We start from the raw sequence: 22,417 nt of genomic DNA, 5'->3' as shown, positions 1-22,417 counted from the left end.
CAAATAATAATTAAATAAAAAAAAATAGAAAGTAGAAACATTTCGACAAGTAACGAATAAAGAAGGTAACAAATATTATCAAAGATGAATAGCGACATTATGCAAGTGAAAACAAGTTACAATTTGTTTTAATTTATTAAAAGTTAGGTAATTGTACACAATTATGTAATTTACAGATGTGTAGGTATCGTTTATCGCGTATTATTGCACATAAATATGTCGATACTATCATTACGTATAATCAACGTGCATTCGTAATTTCTGCGATTCGTATGTACTTTGGTATGTCGTAATTAAGAAATAACTACAGAAAGGAACAGAGACGTCACGCTACATCCTTACATACCTTCGAGAAAACCACTAAACAACACGTACGTATTTTCGTTGTGAATAAGTTGCATTATACCTACGCGGTAATAACCGTCGCCACTGTTTCGACACAGGTCATAGTATAAAAAGGGCTATTTGCAGCACTACGTAACGTTAAGCATCGTTTTTTACAGTTGTCAGAACTAATCAATTACCAAAGATTAGTAATCTTGAAGTGTTAACGAACAATGCGGAGCCAGTTTTGACAATTTTGCGATTCGCAGCGGATAGATAGCGGAGCTAACTTTTTCGCTCAACAAAACCACGTCTTGGCTGGCTCCTCGTGTAGTCAGAAATCTGCTCGAATTCCAGTTCTGATGGACAAACAGATCACATGAATGATAATTAATAAAACGATCGGAAAACCCATACAACATTAAACTTACAAATTGCTTGGACCTGTGTAGGGCGGCGGATTTGGTCGAATGTACGGGTTGCACCGTTCGTTGGAGATCCTGAAAGAACACTCTTTAAGCAGCCAGTAATTTCAAATGAGACTTTATATTTTTATTATGACAATGCAATAGCCAAGGACAAGATGAATCCAATGATCTATAACAAATCGATCCTGGATTGACCTTGCTGCTTACCGAGGGTATACAGTGCGTTTCAAGGTGCCTACCTAGGGCTTCTCATCAAAGAGTCGTTGGGACTGGACGGTTGGACTGCGAGAGACTTCAAAGTTCCTCTTTCGGTGGCAGCGTACTGGACCATTTGTATGTTGTTGCTGCCAATTCCTTCGGATCTGATTTCCCTCTCCTCCCCTCTGTAGAACCAACAGAAACGGAGCTTAATCGATCCCTGGATTAGCTGAAGCGTAAGGCAAAACTCCGAGTGGATCACTTTCGAGCATACTACCAAGATAATTAGCAAGTTTTGTGGTCGATGGGAGTTGGTCCCGTTTAAGCAAAAACATCAGTCCAGTAATATATTATAGAAACCGCAACCGGAGCACGAATCGTATCATGAAACTACGATCATTAAAGTTCTTACGTATGCGAATGATTAGTAGTATCTCATGTGCGTTAGAGAGGAATCGTCAAAGTAATTAGTATACACGAGTTAATGGCTTTGGATCGCGTGTACCTGGCTGTTCTCCGCCTTTCGCCGAGGCAAACGTTAAACAACTGGTCGAAGTATTCCTCAGATTCAGGATCGTCCCTACGGAAGGCAAAATACATTGTTGCTCTTGTCGGCGTTTAATGAATCAAACAGGGCGGAACCGTTTTTGAACCGTTCCGCGAACCAAGTTCGATCATTCAAATGAATTCCAGTAGCGCGTTATCATTCACACTTTTTCTTCTGTGAGTCATATCTAGTGACGTGCATGCGAACGTCCTATTCCTGACGGCTTTTTTTCGCGTAACCCGCATTATCTGCGGCCCAATGGCAATTACCTTGATCGCGTGTGTATAGATACTGTAGATCACGAGCCGCTGCACCCTTGAAAAGCAAGGTAACTCCGTATCGCGTATTTCGCACGCGGGTCACGTTCGAACGAAATAAAAAAATATTATCTCACGATATTCGTTATAAAATATTCGCTTTCACGATCAGATTTGATTTTTTAACTCGAATCGGTCCCTTTGCGGCACTACTTTAGCTTCAACTACAGTCAACCCCTTACGAGCAGGCAACCAGATGTATCAACAAGCGTTCAGCTCTAACATACAGGATTTTTTAGAAAAAGTTTCACGCGAAGAATTGGTTATCGCTGTAGCAACGTGAAGAGGATAATAATGCGAAGTAATTTCGCGATACCTTGGCAAGACCGTGGAGAAACTTTTTGCGTAACTTCCCAAATGTATATTCGGTTGCCTACACAAGGGTACCACCGGCTTTATGCGGGTAATTGTAAATGAAACTTGCGCCCGAATCGAGGTGTGCACGGATACATGCTCGATTAACGCAGCGCAGAACGAAGCCGGAAGTTTATCGTTCCCATGGCCTTCTACGCCTTCGTTTAACCCGCTCTATGCCTCCAACACTGCCGCCATGAATACGTTCGCTCCATCGAATGTCACGACCGCGCCTCGCAATTTCTGAAATCGTAAACGTTGCTGGTAAAAGGTTGAAACTAATTGCGGCAACAGGCGCGAGTAATCGGTGACGCTATCGTCAGGCTCGCCTGCTTATAAATAGACAATGTCAGCGTGTTCGCAACGCTGGCTCCTGTCTGTCAGATCGGTATACAACGTAGTGGCGTTATTGGACTCTGTTAGCGCGGTGCGAATAATTAACGCGGATTAAGTTGACGGCGAGCACTCCGATTTGCTCTTGGCAAAGCTCGATTGGCCGTCGCGTCCTACAATACAAATCACACCCACACCCACACACGATGTCTCGGCGCGTCGTCGACGAGTTATTTATTAAAGAAAAATTCCAGCGAACGTTAATTTCACCTTGCTGGTTCTACATACTATGTTCACGCACGTCACATTGAATGATCTCGACGATAAGTACACTGTGCGTCAAGTACTGTGGCGAGGCGCGCGATTCGCGAAATGCCGAACCTCTATCTATTTATACCCGCGATCATCGTACACGTGCACGTCCGTCAGAAAAATTGCTTATTTATTACTGCTTCTAAACATCATTACACTCAAGCGAGTACAGTAAACCGTATTTAGTATCCCAACCGCGCAAACATCCTTGTATGCTCGCTTGTTGAAAGCAGACGGTTCTCTTGGAGATTTCAAATGTCTTTGAAAAAGCTGTGTCCTGAATCTGACAGTCACAGGTGATCGATTGCTTTGTAAATTACAGATCCTAGCCGGTTCCCCGATCGAACTGTCCATGCATGGCAATTACGGCGTTTGTCGCGTTTATCGTGGAACGCGGGCTCGCGACGATCTTACATGCCGTATTTTCGATCGCACATGCCGGCACGGCGCGCGTCACCGCTTGACCAGATATCGTGGCCGTTTATGAATGAAACCAGTCGTCGTAGTAGCCCCCTCTATCTGGTTCTTAGTGCCCCTACCACTTGTGCTCGTTCCTGCACGCAGCTATAACGTCGGAATTCACTCCCCGAGCACGTGGTCGGTGGCAGAATGACAAATATTTCGGTCAGTGGTCTCGAAACGGGCCCCAGTGAACGTAATTGCGAATCGTCGTGCAGGCAACCGTCTTTGCCTGCATCTTTCACGATAGAGCTCTTCTTTGAGCAGATACAGCTTAATTTAATTTAGATTTACGTTCCTGGGTTGCCTGATCCAAAGAAGATCAGCCACTTACATTTTTTCGTGGTTCAAGCACAATACCGTGCTGAGCAACGCGGCTAGCACGAGCAGCAGAGCGGTAGGCACAAAGATTGTCGTCGCGATCTCTTTGAAGTAACTTCTAGTTGGGATGCTGGCCTTCGTTGACCTAGCCCATCGCCACTCCGAGTGCTCGAAGACGTCCGCTCCGATTACGTTCATGCTAGGTCCTCGTCTAGCGCTCTCGTGCTGCAGGCTTTGCTGCTCTTGCTCTACCTGAAGGGAACGAATGAGGGAAATATCATATTTTTCATACCTGGAAATGAGATAAAAGGAGCACCCACCAATCTGAAGGAACACCAGTCCAGAGCGAATCGTGATTCCCTGAACAGTCTCTCGACACTTGTGCGTTTAAAATCACGAGGACAGGACGACAGCTTCCTCCATAGGGGCTTCACCTCCTCTTGCAGTTCGTTCAGCTCCTGCGAGAACGGCACCGAGCTGCCCAGCCTCATCACCACCCTAATACAAAAAAAATGCATTCCGAAAGTTAGAGGTATAATCGACGAGGCTACGGTGGAGAAAGGTGACTCGACAGGTGTGCGAGAGAAACATCTGCGGGAGCCGTCTACGTGCACCGTGACACGTAGGATTCGAATTTCAAAGTGCGTCACGGCTTTCCTGCTTGCACGCTGCTTCCCGTTATCTCGGTCGAAAGTTAGGGGTAATCCCGATGCGGCGTGTTTTCCGTTTTCCGCCTACCGCGGTGAGCCATCCGTTCGACGCTTGGTAAACAACGCTATAAAACTCGAGCGGAAGGATTTTATGTTTAACGTGTGACAATCGACTGTCTCATTGATTCACTTGGCAACTATGTTGATCGATCAGCCGGTGCGTCAAGAGTACACGGATTCATCGCAGTTGGAGATTCCTCGGCTGCGCCGATAATTGCTCACTAGAATCATCGTGGGACTCTGCACTCGTTTGCGTCATCCACTGCTCGAATCTCCTCGAAAGTTTCATGTGCGAAACGCTGATGCGCAGTTCCGATAACAACCACCGATTCCCGGAACCCTGGTTAGACTCTGACAGTTAGAATTTCGAGTCAGAACATCGTCGTTTCGAGAAAGCGAGGCCAGGGTTCGCGTGTTATCGAGGGACAACGTCGGGCCTTGTTCCGGTTTACCGAACCGAGCAACAAGCTGCAACGGTCTACAACAGGCCGTCATCGATCCTGCTGTTCTTTCAGTATCGTTCCAGCGTTAACTTCGTGCAAAACAATCTCGAGGAAGAGCGCTAATTAAATTGCGAGACCTCCGGCAGTGCTCGGTTTTGTTTACAACGCAATCCAGCGGCCAGATAAAGCAATCTTATCGGTTAATCGGTCGTATCGGTTCTCGAACCGTGTGTATCGGAGCTGCGTATCGTTTTGCCTCGCGGCGACGGTCGTTGTCCGGTTCTCGGGAACGCGACAGTATCGGTCCGATTCCGCTCCGAAACGATCGCTTCCTCGTCGTGTTCACAGTTAACGATGTCAATGACAAACTTTCACCGAGGTGCATCGTCGCGTAATGCGGGAAGCGGTGACGTCTTCGGCTGAGAGTACGAGATATGTGAGAGCAAGTGAACGAGCGAGCGAACGAACGAGCAACACGTTTTGCCAGCCGGAAGCCATTCAGTCGGCCGACTTGTACGAGCGCGCTGACAATGTCGCACTTACGTTAGCGACTTACTTATATGTGTAGATTATACAACATTCGGCTACGCGCGCGACTAATCTGCGTCGTTTCGTCGCGTTCTCCGACGACACTCGGCGCCGCGTCGCTAACTATATATGTATTTCGCGAGTCTGACTATCGCCGCGATATCGATTGACGAACCAGTTCGACCATCGTGTACGCACCGAAATTGCTACGCTGATAAATCGAGTGTATCCAACTTGCTTGACGATCCGCGAAACGCAGGAGGACTAAGGGAGCAACAGACATCGCTTTAGATTTTAACTGCTGTTCGTCGACGAATCGATTTGATGGGAAACAACTCGAATCGACGATCGTAACTTGCTGCTTCGCGTGTGCTCGACGCGTGACAATGCTCGAAAATCGCGAGAATTCGCGAACAACGGTACCGAGACATTTGCTGTTCGCTGTGACGAACTTATTAGTTGCTCGTTGACGAGTCATTTCGTCGGAAATGAAGGTGTCCGCCGCTTGGTACCGTGACGAGTGCTGACACCGTTACTCATCCGCGATGAGAACCATTGATAAGTACATCGAACGACTCCCGACTTGGCGGGAAACCGACGCCGACGGTCACCCTGCCGATCGCTATCGCGTTTGGTAAGTTTTCCGCGGATCCGTCGCCGATCCCATAGATCGTAGATCGTCCAGCCTCGACGAGCCTGAGATTCGAGACGGTTACATAATAAAACTGAAAATACGAACGAACTTTCAAGTGCTACCAAAGACGGCTATCGCCAATGACATACACGCGCTAGCGCCTCTTCGAAGCAGATCGAAAGATCTGTCGGATCGGATCACTTCGGGTCGTTCGTGACATCGCGAAAAGTATCCAGCGCAGGAAGCTTGGATTTGGAAAAAAAAAGAAAAAGAAGCCGGAGGATGCGTGGGACGCGCGTCATTCGCGTTGTTTTTCCGCTGATCGAACGACTAATGCGTCAGTGGTATATCGAAGAGAACACTGAATCTCATTGAACCGTTCGATTGCCGCAACCTCGCTAACGGAACGGCGATAACCACTTCTTTTTTTTGTATCGGCTGAATTTCTTCCCCTAGGGTAAACTCCCTTTTTTATGAAGTCGCTTCCTTTTTACACGCTTCCTTAATTTTCCTTTGTATCGGATAGCCAAGGAACTATGCGCCCTTGGAGATGAACGCTCGCTACGCAAAGTGAATCGTGTTGTCCAGTTAAATGAATCGGCAATTTGTTAGTTGAATTCCCCGACAAATAACACTTCCAGAATCACGCTTTTCGGCCTAGTAGCTCCTGATGGACTCACCCTTCGCCTTCGCTGGGTTTCAAGGGTAGACGCGCGCCCAATTCGATCGCAGAGGCGAGGAAAGTTACGTACAAATCGGTGGCTTCTTTCCACAGCTTTTTCCTATAAATACAAGGGATTAGCCTGCCTGGGATCTCCCAAGGTTGCATCTATACCTGTTGCCTTTTTTATCGACAGACCTAAATATATCAAGGAGCTCCACGGTCCTGTTGCGATCGAACATATCCTCCACGTTCAAATTATCGATTTTCAGATGGACCTCGTACTTGGTCAGGTTCTCCTTCTCTAGCACGTTCATATCCAGGATCTTGTATCTGGTCTCGTACGTATGCTTGTTCAGGCCCACGATCCCTAACTGAAAGATCATTCCCTTTCAACTTTTTATCCTTTATCTTCTAGCACGTTGTTTTGAACGTATTAGCTGCTGACAGTGTGTTAACGCCCCTTTTAACGACCCTAATAATTCCAATGATTTGAATAATTCAAGACCATCGAACCTGAAAGTATTTCTGATCCTTGGACGCGACTCCATACAAAAATCCCCGATGATCCCTCTTGCTGTACCTGTAATGGATCCAGGAGGGAAGATCAGGCGCGTTCAACAAAGAAGGTTGATACGAGAATTGATCGGCTCGTCCTAAAAGAAAAAAACAAGATACGAAATTTTGGATTTACGTTAGTCATCGAGAAATATCTGTGGTGATCGAGTACGATAAATTCTGATTAATTGAATTCCGTGTAATCGAGAGCGCGTGTCACTTAGTCGAAAGGATTTCACACGTTTTTCTAAGAAACAGTAATCTACAATACATAAACAGTTTGAGGAATCGTACCGTAATGAAACGGAAGACCGAGAGATAGAGAGAGAGAGGGGGGGGGCGTCGTTTACGATTTCCGAATGACGTCGCGGTAGAAAGCATCAATACACGTGACATCGTCAGCTGTTAGGCCGAGACAACGCTCGACAGCCGTAGGAATTGGTATGCGAGTCCACGCTGCTCGATTTCGACGCGGTCAATTCGATCGAGACACGTTCACTGTCCGCGCGAATTTCTTGCAGACATTCATTCATAACGTGGCCATCAATTATTCATAAGCACGTTATTTTTTGCTCTACGTTGTTAACTGCATGTCTCGCAAAGTTCTTTGAGTACGCGTCTCAGAATACAACTCGTATGAAACAATAGTTCTGATCCTAACATGTGGGCGAATCTTCGGGTAAGCAACCGGACGGGCCTCGGGTACTCGTTACAATGTTTACATCCTTGCGAAACATCGGAAGTTCGTTCGTGGGACAATTTGTACGCTTCGATTCGCTATTCAAGGGTTTGCCGTGCCGAAGGACCTGCACCCGCAAGCTTGGTCGCGTGCAACAATGAACGCGTTAGCGGGTGTGATCGAAAACGCGTACCGCTCGGACCCGCCAGCGTGTCCAGTTATTTCCGGGCTGCCCGTCTCGCCCCGTGCTCGGATTATTTCCGTTGCACGCGACGCCCACGCGATGCAACACGGTCATTGTTCGTCCGATGTCGTTTTCTTGTCTTACCGTCGGCGTTGCTCCACTCGAACGTCTCCGGTCTGATGGGGATCACGAACACCTCGGTGATCAGAATGTTCTCAGCGCCGGCGAACTCCATTAACAGAGACAACACCATAATCGGGAGCATTGTTGAGTCCATGGTGGAGCGAGCCCTGTGTCGATGAACGACCAGCAGCCGAACGTGCGGTTTTCGTCCGCGTTTTCGTTCGCGTTTCCGAGCAGGATCGCGCGCAACCGCGAATCCTGGTCATCGATCCCGAGGGACAGATTCGCCAAGGTTCCACGGGATGGCGAACGGTTTGATGAGTTTGATTCGATCACAAGATGCGAGATATAGGGACTGAGTATCTAGGACAACGAGTCATAATTATCCGCGGGACACGGATTTGATTTCGTGACCAAGGGGCCCCGCGATCTGGATCGTCGATAATGCTTATCAACGATTTGATAGCTCGTCGATAGCACGGATAGAGGAACAAGGGAACCAAGAATGTTCTCGGTACGGAGACAACCTTCTCTAGGTTCCACGTTCCGGCTGACACGGTGCTTTATGGTATCTATCGCGTTTCGACTGCGACACCCGCGCGAAACCGACGCGATATCGGTTTACAAGAGACAAACCGGTCGCGGCGATGCACCCAGCGGGCGGAGCACGCGAGTACTCGCGAATACACGCAAGTGCACGCCGGAAAACCGAGCCGCACTCCAGATGTCTTTGGCTGGATCGGAAGACGATCGAGGGTGGATCCGCGGCGATCGACCACACAAGAAACCACAAAGGGTCGCTCCCCGATACTCCGCTTATCATCGATATCTCTATGGCGTCACGACGACGATCGCACACCGTCAACGTCGTCGTACCCGACCGCCGAACCAGATTTGATCTTGCCGAAAAAACAAATGCAAGGTGTAATGGTAAACGGAACAGAAGAGCGCGTGCGTTTCGCCCTTCTCATGCGCAGCTGGAACATCGTTTCCGACAACGCTTCCCAGGAGCGTACCAGCCGAGAGGACGACGAACTTCGTCGTCTCGTTTTTCCGAAAATACTCTATTTAAACCGCCCCCGCGGTTGGCACGCCTGGTTTCTTTGAATTTTCCTGCCCTCGGCGTATACCATTAGATCTCATTGTTCTTGAATTTTATCGTTCAAACGCATCGGGCTTGTGCAGTCTTCTCGCTTGTAGCAATTTTACAAGGTGTGTCTCGAGTGGTCTCCAGCTATTGAGTTACAGGTTTCCGTCGACGCGTATATACAGCATCGTGTCGCACGCGCACACGTGCCCTTATCTGCGCAACACTTCCGTCCTGTTCATTATCGTGACGCTTTTAGTAATTCCCGATAACTGGGCTACATGGTTCGCCAAGCAACGGGCCCGCGGGGAACGCGAAATCCTATTTAACCGAGTCGGCGGCTACATATTTCTCTTTAGACGAAGCCTCGAAGCAGCTAGTTTTACCGTCGCAAACATTTTCTCGACCCGCTCTGGAAAGCTGCTTTAACGATTACATGATGTAGAAATGATTAGAATCCAGTCTGCAAACTGGCATGCTCAAGCGAGTTAAAATAATAGAAGAAATTGCAGTTTCTTCGAGCGATCAAGCTTGACCAAAATATAATCCGACTAAACGTTGTTACGAACCGCTTCGCAATTTTTTTCGGGAACAATCGAGTTGGCGCTTAACTAATTTACAATGAAATCGATCTTTGAAACGAATTGGATATTTCGCTTAGTGATCAAGACATCCAGATGGGCTTGAAGGGCTGTTGTACTGTGGCGGTTGATTTAAACTGTTTGATGCTGTGAAAGGATTCGTCTCGTTCCAGGTTTGTTGGAGTATACAGCAGGATCTACGTTCGACGCTTGAGAATAATTAATTGTCTCGAATTTAGTCTTCCGTGGAGGCTCGTCACAATGGACTCGACGGTGGAGTATTTAGAGTAGAGTAGGTTGTAAGCTTGGGAAGCCGGTCGTCGAATTCCTTTGGGCGGAGGTGTGGAGGACGCGTTGCGTCGGTCGGGGCCCCGGAATCTCCTCTCTCCGACACTGCCTATTGACGTCTGCGGTAGGCGTGGTTTCGCTCTGCCCGATAGAGGGATATATTTACCGCACCGCACAACTTTTCTCTCTGGTGCGCGCGAACGAGCCTCGCGTTATTCGGTTAATAATGTGTCGTATTCACAGTGCGAGGTTTGATGCGATCGGTGCACGCCGCGGAACCGTGGCCGCAGTTCGCCACAGGGATTGATCGCTCCCTAAGAACGCGCGGACCTTCCATCGCCAGGGGTGACTTCGTCTCTTGGGAACCTCTCGGGAACCTCTCGGGAACCTCTTGGGAACCTCTTGAGAACCTATTGGAAATCTCCTGGGAACCTGTACAGCGGAGTGCCGAGTGCCCAGTGTCGAGTGTCGAGTACCAGTGCGCCCACGGGAACCTAATTCCCCGCTCGCTCGCTTTGCTTGCTTGCCTGCTTGCTTGCTTACTAGCTTGCTAGCTGGGCTGGCACTCTCGACACAGTTGCCAGTGGACAGTGTGCTCGTGACAGGCCTCGCGCGTCGCCCTGTCCCTCTTCTACGTCGTCGTGGGACGCCTTTAAACATCTCTTCAGCCTCCTCGGAACCTTCCCCCTTTTCTTTTTCTCTTCTCTTCTCTCCGCGATCCGAGACCCACGGGATCCGAGAGCATGGCGGGTGACAGTGTTCCGGTACTTTTGGTCACGGCGAACGTGGGCAGCGTTTTCGAGGAGGTATGTACAAAAATACATGCGATTTTTCCGATGTTTTTCTTTCAAGCCGACCGCACGCGACCCTGAGCAATCGATCGCGCCTCGCGATTTACACGTTTCTACGTGACACGACCTACTTCTTCTTTCTCTCTTCCATTCTCCCCCTTTACACCTTCCTTTTTATTCTCGCATTTGGCGCGAGTTTCGTACTTGCGATACAAATACTTTCTTTAGTTTATTGGTATATAACAATCGATGAATTTTACCTCCAGAACCATAAAGAATTAAAACGACCCATTATAGAACTCTGGTTTTACAATTATGAAATAAAAGGGCCCTTAAAATCAAATCTCAATAAATACAATTTTATAATTTATTGCTCGCTCGCTTTGACGACGTGATGCTTCTAGGGTTAATTGTATTTTACTGTGATCCATTGGGGTGGTTTCCCTCGAAACTCATACCTTACCTAAATATACCTAAAAGGGTGGTTGCTTTAAGTAACAACCATGTTCGAAGGAATCTGCAAAACATGATAAAAGTTTAGGGGAATTAGATCGTAATACTGTTCTTACGAACTTATACTACTTACTTCTTTTCTCCTTTGTTCATTCAACTTTTGTTTCTTTTCTTCGTTGTCCCTCACGATACTACGCGTGCAACAGCGACGGTGACTTAATCCGGGTCCCACGTTGGTTATCAGCACGCGTAAATCTACACAGGAGACGGCAATTATTAAATAGGCAAAAAAAGTTTGTGTGATTTTAATCAAAGATAAATAATAAAATATTCGTCTTAACGATCTAGCAGCTTCTCTATAAAAATATTTGCTTCTTGTGTTTAAGAAGCGTACCAACTCGTAGACTGACTATTCCATTTCGCCGATTTCGTAAATGGTTGCCTAGTTAAAGCAAATAGTTGAATCAGTAAATAGATAGATATACGAGATTACTTTTAATTAATACTGGATACGGAAGGAATACATCCTGTTTATCTGATATTTACCGACTACCGTTACCAACCTCGATTTTTTTCGATCAGCGTTGGGATCGTTATAGTTTCTTTACCGACGGCTGACATGTCGGTAACAGCGGTCGAATGATTAAAGAATACGGTTTTATTTTTATTTTTACAGCCTAGCGTGATGTTGAAAATTTGGACGGAGGAATTTTTATCTGTAAGTATTGCAGATAACATGCACTGTCATCACGTAAACAGACAACATAGATTTGCGTTAATGATGATCGCTTTTCACAGACTATACTGAGGCTGGATCCAAAGTTTATTGCACTGCACTGCCAAGAAGTGGGTGGGAAAAATTATGAGAAAAGCATGAGACACGTAGAGGACTTTGTCAGGTAATTAAGTCTTTGGTAATATTCTTCGGAACCTGTGGAAAAGATTTTCTAGTCAATCCTGTTAGACACTTAGTTGAAGGGTTTCCATTGACAGACCTATTTGAGCCTAACTGAATTAATGGGGTGGAAACTAATGCTTTGCGTTAGAAAGATACATCTTATTTTAAAGAAAATATGCATTAGAGGCTTTGTACAAGTTTTTATAAATTGCACACCAAGACAAACAGGTTTCCTTGGCCACAATATTGAATGTGGTTTAACGCATAACTGGCAGAAAGGGATAAAAATAGATGGTCACGCGTGGCTCTACAGTTGAGCGAGCCACTTCAAAAGAAGAGTTTATGGAGTGATATTCATGGGGGAGCAATGTAAAAAAAGAATTACAATATAGCTTGTCTTGTAGCTACATAATAGAAAAGGTTCAAGATCTCTATGGAACATCATTTAATTTCATATCTTTACAGGTTGCTTATGTCGTCCGAAGAATTAAGACTGTTTGACAAGATCAGAGTATTCTTAGATGAGGATTATTCCTCTGCAGAGCATTTCACGGTATGTAAATAAAAAGTAGATTACAAAATCCTGTTGACAGCACCGAATAAGTATACATAATTCTTCAAACATGAATTATCTTCGCAGGCACTTGGAAATTTTTACTTTGTGCACGAATCCTTGAAGGATGTTTTACTATGGGACTTCCAAGGTACTATACACCCTGTACTATAAGTATACAAGGTGTCCAACTCAACTTGAGCACCTTAACAAATTTGAGAAATGTTGAGGATAATATTTTGGGTACCACAATATTTGCCACTTAAAATCTAATAATTTAATCCTCTTACTTTCTTTCTTCTTATCAATAATAAATGAAATATTTAAGGTGGTAGGTGCTCAAGTAAAATGAGACACCCTGCCCACTATTTATAAATGCATGAATTTACAATTGCATTTGTAGAATGCACTTTTGTACCGGTAAGTGGGAAGGAAGTTCACTCGGGTAACATAGAAGCAGTCACGACCAAAGAGAAAGCAAAGTTCCCGCAGGAGTTCTTTCCGGAATGCAAATGGTCCAGAAAAGGATTTCTGAGAACGCGATGGAACATTAGTGGAACGGTTTTTGATCTCATAAATATACACTTGTTCCACGATGCCAGTAATTTTATCGCTATGGAAACGGTAAGAGCGTGTACTATCATCCAAGAAGCAGATTCTCGACAGACTTATTGATCGTTTAATAATTACTTTCCAGTTTCCATCCGTATACAGTAAAACCCGTAGAAGAGCGCTGGAGCATACGTTAGATAGGTTTCATAACGACAAGTATCCAAATGTACCATACTTTTTATTCGGGGACTTTAATTTTAGAACGGACACAGCCGGTGTGATAAAGGTAAACCAAAAACATTAAACACCTCTTATCTTCCTGTACTCCTTATTCAAACAAGTTAAGATTTGTTTCTCTTTCACGCAGAAACTCACGGAAGATACTCAAGAAAGAAGACTATCGACTAAGGGAAACATTTCGAAGCTGCAGTTTCACAATAAAGACGATGATCTCATTTTAACGTTAGGAAAGAAGGAGTTTTCCCACTGTGAACATCAGAACATGTTCATGCAGAACAGCGGCGAATGGGTAAGCAGTTCGTGGTCTGTTATATCTGTTCTGTAATGTTACTTACGGTGGTGCATTGACAACTAGGAAGACCATAATGAAATTACCAATATTTATGTAGCTACGTGAATATGACAGAGAGCTGGAAGACTTTGACGGAAGATTATTTGAATTTCCAATTAAATTTGTGCCCAGTTACCCGTTTGAGGAAGATATCAATGAGGGCTCGCATTATATGCAAACACGGGTTCCGGCATGGTGCGACAGAGTTTTACTGAGCATGACAGCGAAAATGTTGGTCCATGATGTATGAAATCCCATCGTTTGACATTCTAATCCATGGAGTATCCTCCGGGACAGTCGATTTTATATTTCACGTTGATTTGTCTGTGCAGATGTCGTCACCGGACTCAGTGGAATACGGAATAGTAGGTCCGATAACGTGCATGGGTGACCATAAGGTGCGAGAATACTTTTTTACTATTTTAAAAACGAAATAGAAACTCTTTCCTTTCTATTTATTATACTGGGTACATATACTTACACACTTCCTAGTTCTTATTCTGATGATTCATTCTTTTAATTATTATGGTGCAGCCTGTTTTTCTGGAGTTTCGAATGAATCTTTAAGCACTAAGGTACCTATCTATGAACTGTCTGCCTGTTCTTATCTTGGTTCTCCCGTATATCCTATATTTCTGCTAGCGTTCCACTATCTCTTGTTTCTATAACAACATTATAGGGGCTTGCTCGGTGTAGTTGGTTCAGTGTAGTACCACTTTTCGATTCACCTCGAACCTCGCCGAGTCTCGATCTCACGAATTCCATGTGGAATCACGGATAATAATGTGTGTTCCATACGATCATAAGCTCCGAAAAAACATTGCTGATCCTTGGATCAACCGAAAGGCTCCAGAACCGTAAGGGGTCAGAAAGCATTCGAGACCGATTAACCTTCAGTTACCGTGCGTGACCATGCATTTCACCGTGTTCAACAGTATCTCTTGTATCATAGTTCCCTTGAAATCACGTAAACCGTTAGCTAGAGACTTGGAGCTCAAACTACCACACGAGGAACGTCCCTCTCCCACGCCCTGCCCACTTCTTCATCAACCGATGCACGATAATACATAAGGATCGTCCATGTTTTTCTTCCCCTTTTGCAGCCAGTCTACTTGAGGGCTGATCTCGCCTTGGATGAAGGTATGATAAACTGTTGCAGTTTGCCGCGCGCACCTGAGCTTTGCTTTCGAGTGCCAGACGATTACGTGGAATTGTTGTCCATGTTGCCTGATTACAATAGTTGCGCGGCAGGTCGGATCGGTCACGGTGGTTACACAGACCGATCGGCCAATTTGTTGCACGCGGTACCCTTGAAGCATGATCCCTACACCCCGGATAGCATGGACAGTCCGAGTCCGAACGCGATGATAGTCGCTGCGACCGAGATACCGGACGCCGAAAACGAGCGGGAATCTTCCTTGCACACCGCCCATGCATCCAACTCTTCGAGACGCATCGACAGAGCGGTGTCGCCGGCTCTGCTCAAGTCCAAGCTAGAGCTGATCGTGAGAAACAAGAAACACGAGACTGGAGACACGGATCAGGACCTAGGGATCGACATCAAGAGGAGTCCCAGCGATTGTTGCCTGCGGTCAACCTGTTGGCCCAACAACGAGGATCGCCAATGGACAGCCAGAACCAACAGATCCAATAGCGACGTGTCCTGGCAAAGGTCTCATCTACTGACTCACGCCTGGATCCAGGGCAAAGGGGAGCAAGCGTATCATTCCTTTGGGGACAGTTTCGTCGACAGGGGATCCTTAACCTCCAGTCCTCCTGACGGAGTTGACGGATTACCACCTGATCTAATCATACCCAGGATATCGATCATAAACGCGAGTAACTTTGAGTCCAACGAGAGTTCCGTGTATCTGCACGACGATAAATACGTCGGCTACCCGGACAACAAGCTGAGTACCTACTCAGACGACCGAACAAAAAGCCTGAGCGGAGAGGCGATCAGCTCGGATAAGTCGGACGAGCTGTGCGAGAAATTGAACGAAGAGAGTAACAGACTGAGAAAGAGGAGTAAAGAGGATTTATTCTTGCAAAGTCTAGACGAGCTGATAGCGAGTCGGGAGGTTTACAGCAAGAAGAAAGAACTGCCCGAACCTGGGGTGGAGCCTTCCAATGAAAAGAGAGACGACGAATACGCGTTGTTCGAGGAGCGCGGGCCCAGTATTACAAACGAAACTCTAGTATTAGTTGGAGATAGGAGAAAAGAAGAAGCTGAGGAGGCGAAGCGCAGCGAGATAGAGGTGTGCAATGACACGGAGATCCTCAGATGTGAGAGCAAACACGAGATCGTAGTCACGAACATTCCTGCGAGGAGCTATCGCGTGCAGACTCAGGATGATAACGCGGGGAACGCGAAGTTGAAATCGAAGGCTTACAAGGTCACGGAGCGATGTAAGCACAACATTGTCGGAAAGAAGAGCAGATGCCGGAAATGCTGCTGCATCGTGTCGTGAGAGGACACCATCCATCCACGACTACTCTTTTCCATCGTATTCTATGTTCCTTATTTATTTCATGCACCGTAGTCATCCGAACTTTCTTCGAATATCGTATCCTCTGTCTTCGTTAATGGATCGAGGATCGAACGCGTAATTTATTTACCAAGAAATCAATTCCCTAACGATTTCACGGAGCTACGTCCCTGCAGACACGTTTGAACCGCCTTCGCAGACATGTTCGGACAGACCCTAGCTTTTTTCCCGTACTACGTGCATGTCGTGAGACGTTTTCACCTCAGCAGTATCGCCCCAGCATGTGCATGATACTCTTGTTGGCCAGAGTTGGGCATTATCCCTCAGGGTTTCGGGACCACTTTGACCTAAAGTAGCGAACGTTCAAATAATAATTTTAGTATGCCGAGTCAAAGTGGATCCGAGCACCTTGCTCCAAAGCCTAAGGGTTAATCGCGTTAAACACGCCCCAATTCAGCGTGTTACCTATCCTTCATACAAGTTTCGTCCGTGGAACAATACAGGCTTTCGAATCTGATGTCTTTTAATCTGATTTTGATTCTATCTTGAATTTTATATATGAGAAAGATGTATCTGTTCCATAGATATGAGTTGAACAATTAGTGTATCGCTGTTGCATAATGTTCCCGTGTTATGTAAAGTTTACAAAACAGGGCTAACGAGCGTTTTTTACCCTGGAAGCGCCCTGGAGTGCTCCTAAAGGCCGATTGACGTCAGGCAAACGAATTATTAGAGTCTTAAACAGGCGTGGTTTAAGAGCAATCCGGGCGCATACCTGGTACAAACCAATAGGTATGATGTATTAGCGTTGCCAGTATGTATATCTGAGAGACTCCTAAGAGATTTTTCATAATTATTTGTTTCACCGAATCCCTCGTTGTGCAATTATCTGTTTTTCTAGACTTCACGTACAGTCTTCCCGAATTTTGATCACATCATATTTAGCAGATTTTACACCCTCCTCGTCTCCATTCTTTTCGTAACACCTCTTCATCCACTTTGCACTTTCAAATGGTCCGCGTCGTGCACGATGCCGCTCGATCGGCTGTGATGTCACCATAGCGGCTGATCGCGCGAAAATTGAAATTTGAACATCGAACCACAGCTCTGGTGGCGACACGAGTCGTCGAATGACATCGCACGAAAGAAAGATGCACTGCCGTGTGCATCATATCCTTGCCAAGTTCACTGTGTCTACCGTAGCATGTAGCGTGATGCACATGTAGCCCGGTACTTGGACTCGACTGCCAAAGTTAGTTTCGTTCTAGCGGTAAGAAAGAATGTATGTGCGTACATGTGTGTCTGGGAGAGAAATATTATTTTTATTTACGATATAGTTTCTTTTACATTACGTTCAGTTCTCGATGCTTGTTCCGTAGCTTAATTGCCTTTATTTTTTTTTAATTAGTCAACTCGAGATACCGTCGAGCAAACGCAAAGACGATATTATTGTAATGATAGTGCCTTAATTGTTAATGGGTCTCGTGGCCCGTTCGAGACTTCGCGGTATAGTCAGTGCCGTTAAAGAGACGTTAGTACGTAGATGGCGCCGTCGACGTGCATGTTCTTTCGAGTCTTGCCAAAAAAGAGTAACTGTATTCGCGATACAATCGTTTAAGGTATCGAGAACTTCATGTTTCCATAGGTACTTAGTCGAATTTTAATTTTGTAAGTTTCGTTCGATCGAACCGACTCAAAGATCTCCAAACCAGAATCCAATAAACGATCGCAGATTCGAGCTGTTCAGTTATTACGCTTGAACCCCGACATCCTGCTGCAATTATGTTTCCCTCCTCCCTAATAAGCTACCAATTACTTTTCTTCCCGTTTGTAAATACACGTTTATTTTTAATACAACTTTCTATTATTTATAACCTCGTGGTGTAATGCCGTTCGATGTTACGTGTTGCTGTTTTCTGCACGTTGCATCGCAGTGTACTTTCGGTGTTCCAAGTGTTTTACCATAAACACTAATCCATACGGTGGAGCAGATTGAAGTAAATTCGAAGATTCACGGTTCGAACCTAATACCACGTTCAAACATGCAACGGTTTCGCGCGCAATCTGTGCCCCGCGTTTTTCGTTCACACGCATGCGCGGTTAGCTTCACGATACCAAATGGATTTGAACTTCTACGTTAGAAAATAGCGCGAATAAGAATGCCTGACAGGGTCCACATTTACGATGATATAATCCATAACACACAGAACTAGGATACTTCCTATTATATCGATCAATACGCTCAACATTTAGAATTGATATTGCTAGAAAGCTTATGTTGAAATTTCTCTAAGAATAGGAATTTTCATAAATATATATCCACAGTCTATTAACTCTTAAGTGGGTTCATTACGTTTTCCACGTTACGAAGCTACATATTTAGATGGAAAGATTAAATGTATACATTTATTATTCACTTTTATCTATCTAACTAACTTTTATCTAACTAATATTTATTTATTATTATATAATACTTCTATCTAACGAACTATTTACTTTTATCTAATCTATTCTAACGTCGATCTTGAACGTCCAGTTAAGGGTTAATAAGGCAGAAATACGGCTAAAATCGTTTAGGAGAAATAATCCTACCTTAATCTGCTCTACTGTAGTTGAAAAACGATCCACCAAATGATTGATTCCTTACTGCAGACACGATGAACGATGGGTCCAAATCGGGTGTGATGTCCGGCTTGACCAGTCGCGAGATGCTCAACAATAACAACAACAACCACAACAGCAACGGCAGTGGAGGCAGCAACAACAACAATAACGCCGCGTCCACGATCACAAGATACATTCACATCAAGCACGCGGACTCGTCGGTGAAGATATTTCGGGAAACGACGGTTTGATATTGCCGAGACCTAGCCCGGTTAGATTCGAACCACCTACTGGGACGGTTGCACGGTGAACAATATCGCCGCGGCTCCTTCGATAATCGAAGGGACCGTTATCGATTCGATCCTATCGATTCGGCTTCGCCGGTTGTGCGCGCAGTGGATCTTTCGATTCATTCTGCGTAAATGCGCGCAAATCAAAATCAACGCCGATAAAGGTAGAGCTGTTTGTGATCAACGCGCGTTTAATTTATACGATCGAGGGTACCTGTCGATGAAAAGTGCCCTCGACGAAAAGTGTTTTTGTGCGGGTACACGAGAACCGCCCCTCTCCCACGTCAGCCATGTTTACACGCGATTCGATAGGCCGTCGATAGATCGTTGACTGAAGATTAATGTGAACAGATTCATGGAATTTCGTACCTGTTGCTATCAAAATGTAGCTACTCATAACCCTTTCAGTACGAGTTTACCAACGGCATCCCATTTGGACCCTCATCGGCTCTGTTCGATGTTAAATACTAATTAACCTGTCAACCGAATTACTTTAAAAATCCTCATTTTTAGCACAACTGCAAACTAATTAAAGGTTAACGAACGAACGAAAGATAGTTAGACGACATGCAAATAGACCAATCGTACGATGCACTTTTTTGTTCGAATTTTCGTGCGACGATTGTTGTATTCCCATGTCTAATGTCCGAGGAAAGATTTACTGATAACAATTGCAATTCGACGAAATGATCAATGAACTCTGATCACATTACTCTTGAATGTTGCAGTAGAAAGGTTGTAAATGTTTTCATAGAACGTTCGATATATGTTATCGAGATGAAATGATTAACGACGAGAGATAACTGGAAAGATTATTTATACCGTACTCCGTCGGTACAATCGCGTAGGCGATCGTTGCGATCTTATTTTTTAAGTGTTCGGTGTTCCTATGCTGTATTTCTTTCGAAGAGTTTTTCAGTGAAACACGAAACAGAGATTCTACGATAGACGACGCTTCCATTAAAGATCGTTCGATGTGATATTACCGTGGCACACCTCACTTTGTTGGTCTTTGTTGTTGAAACTGGGAGAAGATAATTGCGCTATGCGTGCTGCCAGAACCGATCCATGCAACTTTTTGCAACGACTCGATATTTCGAATATTTCACGCATCCTTCCGCTTCCGTGAGAAACGAACGGTGTTTCTCTTTCGAACCTTAGTCAACTCGACGAGACGGTTGGCAGCCTTCAACGCAATTTACTCCGAAACGCTCGATCCACGATAGTATCTTAATCCGATCCAAGTGGACTCAAAATTCGCTGGTACATTCCATTAGTAACCACTGGTGAGTGAACTCGAGACCGATCAAACTACAGTATAATTCTAGCAAGTAACCAGACACTCTAGAAATTAGATCAAAGTCTAGATCAGGTACGGGCACCTTGGCTCCGCCCAGAAGCCACGCCCATTTGGCCCGTCTACGTTGCTCCCAGGGGCAAAGAGCATTCATTCGGTGCTCGGACCTGGCCAAGATCACGTAGAGAGTGCATAGAAATTTGCACACGACATATCTGTATTTCTTCTCGACGTCCCAAAATGAATGTTCGTTAAGTTCTTCGCGGACGTTCGCCGCTGTTACTTAAGGGCTTCTGTAATCTATTCGAATAAGACTCGCTGGACCATTATTTGCTCGCAATTTATGCTTCCAATCGTCCGGTCGAGTCACAAATAAATCCTGGATTTCTCCTTTGAAATGATTTTAGCGATTTCTCGATATATCCATGGTGGAATTTATTTACGACTCGACGGCGCACTCGCACCGTTTTACGGTGCGACAAGATGACGTTATTTTTTAAGGACGCTTACTATTATTCGAATGAATTCGGAAAAACTCGGCACGTTCACCTACGATTGCTACGAGATGCGAACGTAACTGTCCGTCACAATTTTGAAAGTTCATTCGAGAATTCTGAGAATGACGCCTTCGCTGATTCTCGTGCTAAATTAAGTAAAAAGCCTTGCCGCTCATTTCGCGACATACACACGACTCGTCCCGATCCGTTTACTATCTCGAGATTATATTCTTTGCCAATTCACGTGTATGTCGACGATAATTATGAGTCATTCCTTGAAAGCTAGCCGTAGGATTGTTAGAGTTAAAGCGTATACTTCGACAATTAGAAGTATGATTGGATGCAGTACCTGATTAGTTCGAGGGGGCCGCGAGCTACGCCACGATTGATTTTATTTTGCAGAACTTTTCCTAGACGTTTGCCCTCGTTAGCGTCCCGCGATTTCGGGCAAAACGAGACGTTAATTCGAGGAAATTATCGATTGTTTCACAATCTTGCAATGTGCAGAGATATCGCGATAGAATCCGAGCTATACGCTTTATCTGTGACCTAATAACTTAACTCGATGTACGATATTGATATATTCGTAGGATTAAGGATCTAATGCTCCCAACAGACTGGTTACCAATATCTTCCGCGCGGGCAAGTTTTTCGACGAAGTTTCTTCTCGGCGGGATCGTCGTTCGATTGTTACAGAATTTCAAATCTATAAGTTTCGACGATCCCGCTTTGTATCGATTGACAAATCAGTTTTCACTGTCTGGGTCTGGATAGTAGGGGCCACGTATCGTCACGAATTGCCATGAATACCCACAAATTGCTACACGGGCCACCCTCCTGACCCCAGCGAAAACGGAAGCGACGAAGCCGCGCCCACTTTATAACGATTTGCTAATATTATTGACCCCCGAGAGCAATCCCGGGCGTTATCTGAAGCAGGCAAAGGATTCAAATCGTTAACACATAGTTAAATTTGTATGTTTCATTTCACCGAAATTGGGATATCGCTATCGAAAGCCTTGCTTGCTCCGATGTTTTAAATGAAACATTATTTCTACCGTCTTCCGATGACGGCTGAACGTTGTACTTTTATAAATATGGATGTACTTATATTTTGTACAGGCTGTACCTTACACGACCAGGATCTGTTGACAAGATGAGATTATATGTATATGTATAGTGTCGGTGTTGTGAGAATAAACGTTTTATGGTAGGATTGTTACTTTTGTCCACGGGAAGAATTGAAGGGTGTCTCCGTTAAGTTTCTCCGGCCGGATTTAAGCTAAATTGTGATTCACTTATTTCATGTAACAGCATATATAAGACAAAATAAAGTTAATGTTCTATCGCAGA

The 22,417-nt window shown here is 45.1% G+C and overlaps 2 protein-coding genes across 8 annotated transcripts; one reads left to right on the top strand and one right to left on the bottom strand.

Annotated features, from left to right (window-relative positions):
* Nucleotides 1-116: 116 nt before the first annotated feature.
* On the bottom strand, nucleotides 117-8,274 carry Scgalpha (sarcoglycan alpha). Of its 2 annotated transcripts, XM_033465205.2 has the most exons (10): nucleotides 8,135-8,274; nucleotides 7,086-7,225; nucleotides 6,768-6,943; nucleotides 6,589-6,690; nucleotides 3,914-4,091; nucleotides 3,607-3,845; nucleotides 1,456-1,530; nucleotides 992-1,135; nucleotides 756-824; nucleotides 117-683 (listed from the first exon to the last, which is right to left on the bottom strand). In XM_033465205.2, the coding sequence occupies exons 1-10, from the start codon at nucleotides 8,265-8,267 to the stop codon at nucleotides 659-661; spliced, it is 1,281 nt and encodes a 426-aa protein (XP_033321096.1). In that variant the 5' UTR covers nucleotides 8,268-8,274; the 3' UTR covers nucleotides 117-658. The 2 variants fall into 2 exon arrangements, with proteins under 2 accessions (XP_033321096.1, XP_033321103.1); XM_033465212.2 differs by lacking the exon at nucleotides 1,456-1,530.
* A 2,466-nt stretch (nucleotides 8,275-10,740) lies between these two features.
* Nucleotides 10,741-22,415, top strand: 5PtaseI (inositol polyphosphate-5-phosphatase A). 6 transcript variants are annotated; one of them, XM_033465184.2, is made up of 13 exons: nucleotides 10,741-10,875; nucleotides 11,990-12,031; nucleotides 12,112-12,212; nucleotides 12,677-12,764; nucleotides 12,852-12,915; nucleotides 13,168-13,388; nucleotides 13,462-13,602; nucleotides 13,684-13,845; nucleotides 13,946-14,131; nucleotides 14,220-14,285; nucleotides 14,422-14,462; nucleotides 14,991-15,027; nucleotides 19,029-19,109. In XM_033465184.2, exons 1-11 carry the CDS (start codon nucleotides 10,813-10,815, stop codon nucleotides 14,452-14,454), a joined length of 1,167 nt encoding a protein of 388 aa, XP_033321075.1. In that variant the 5' UTR covers nucleotides 10,741-10,812; the 3' UTR covers nucleotides 14,455-14,462; nucleotides 14,991-15,027; nucleotides 19,029-19,109. The 6 variants fall into 6 exon arrangements, with proteins under 6 accessions (XP_033321075.1, XP_033321036.1, XP_033321067.1 ...); XM_033465145.2 differs by lacking the exon at nucleotides 14,422-14,462 and having other exon boundaries at nucleotides 19,029-22,415; XM_033465176.2 differs by lacking the exon at nucleotides 14,991-15,027 and having other exon boundaries at nucleotides 19,029-19,154.
* The last annotated feature ends 2 nt before the right edge of the window (nucleotides 22,416-22,417 follow it).

This window comes from Megalopta genalis, chromosome 17, assembly GCF_051020955.1.
Source record: "Megalopta genalis isolate 19385.01 chromosome 17, iyMegGena1_principal, whole genome shotgun sequence".
Taxonomy (NCBI): domain Eukaryota; kingdom Metazoa; phylum Arthropoda; class Insecta; order Hymenoptera; family Halictidae; genus Megalopta; species Megalopta genalis.
Note: the sequence above shows the minus strand (reverse complement) of the source record. Positions and strands in the feature narration are given on the sequence as shown.

Bases quoted from the DNA above. Each gene is read 5' to 3' on its own strand.
- Scgalpha (XM_033465205.2), bottom strand. From the start codon at position 8,267: ATGGACTCAACAATGCTCCCGATTATGGTGTTGTCTCTGTTAATGGAG. The intron at 6,944-7,085 runs GTTCGATGGTCT...ATGATCTTTCAG, and splicing joins AGGATCAGAAATACTTTCAG to TTAGGGATCGTGGGCCTGAA. The intron at 1,136-1,455 runs GTACACGCGATC...TTGGTTCTACAG, and splicing joins GAAAGGCGGAGAACAGCCAG to AGGGGAGGAGAGGGAAATCA.
- 5PtaseI (XM_076527102.1), top strand. From the start codon at position 15,108: ATGTTGCCTGATTACAATAGTTGCGCGGCAGGTCGGATCGGTCACGGT. The intron at 16,297-19,028 runs GTAAGCACAACA...TCCTTACTGCAG, and splicing joins TTACAAGGTCACGGAGCGAT to ACACGATGAACGATGGGTCC.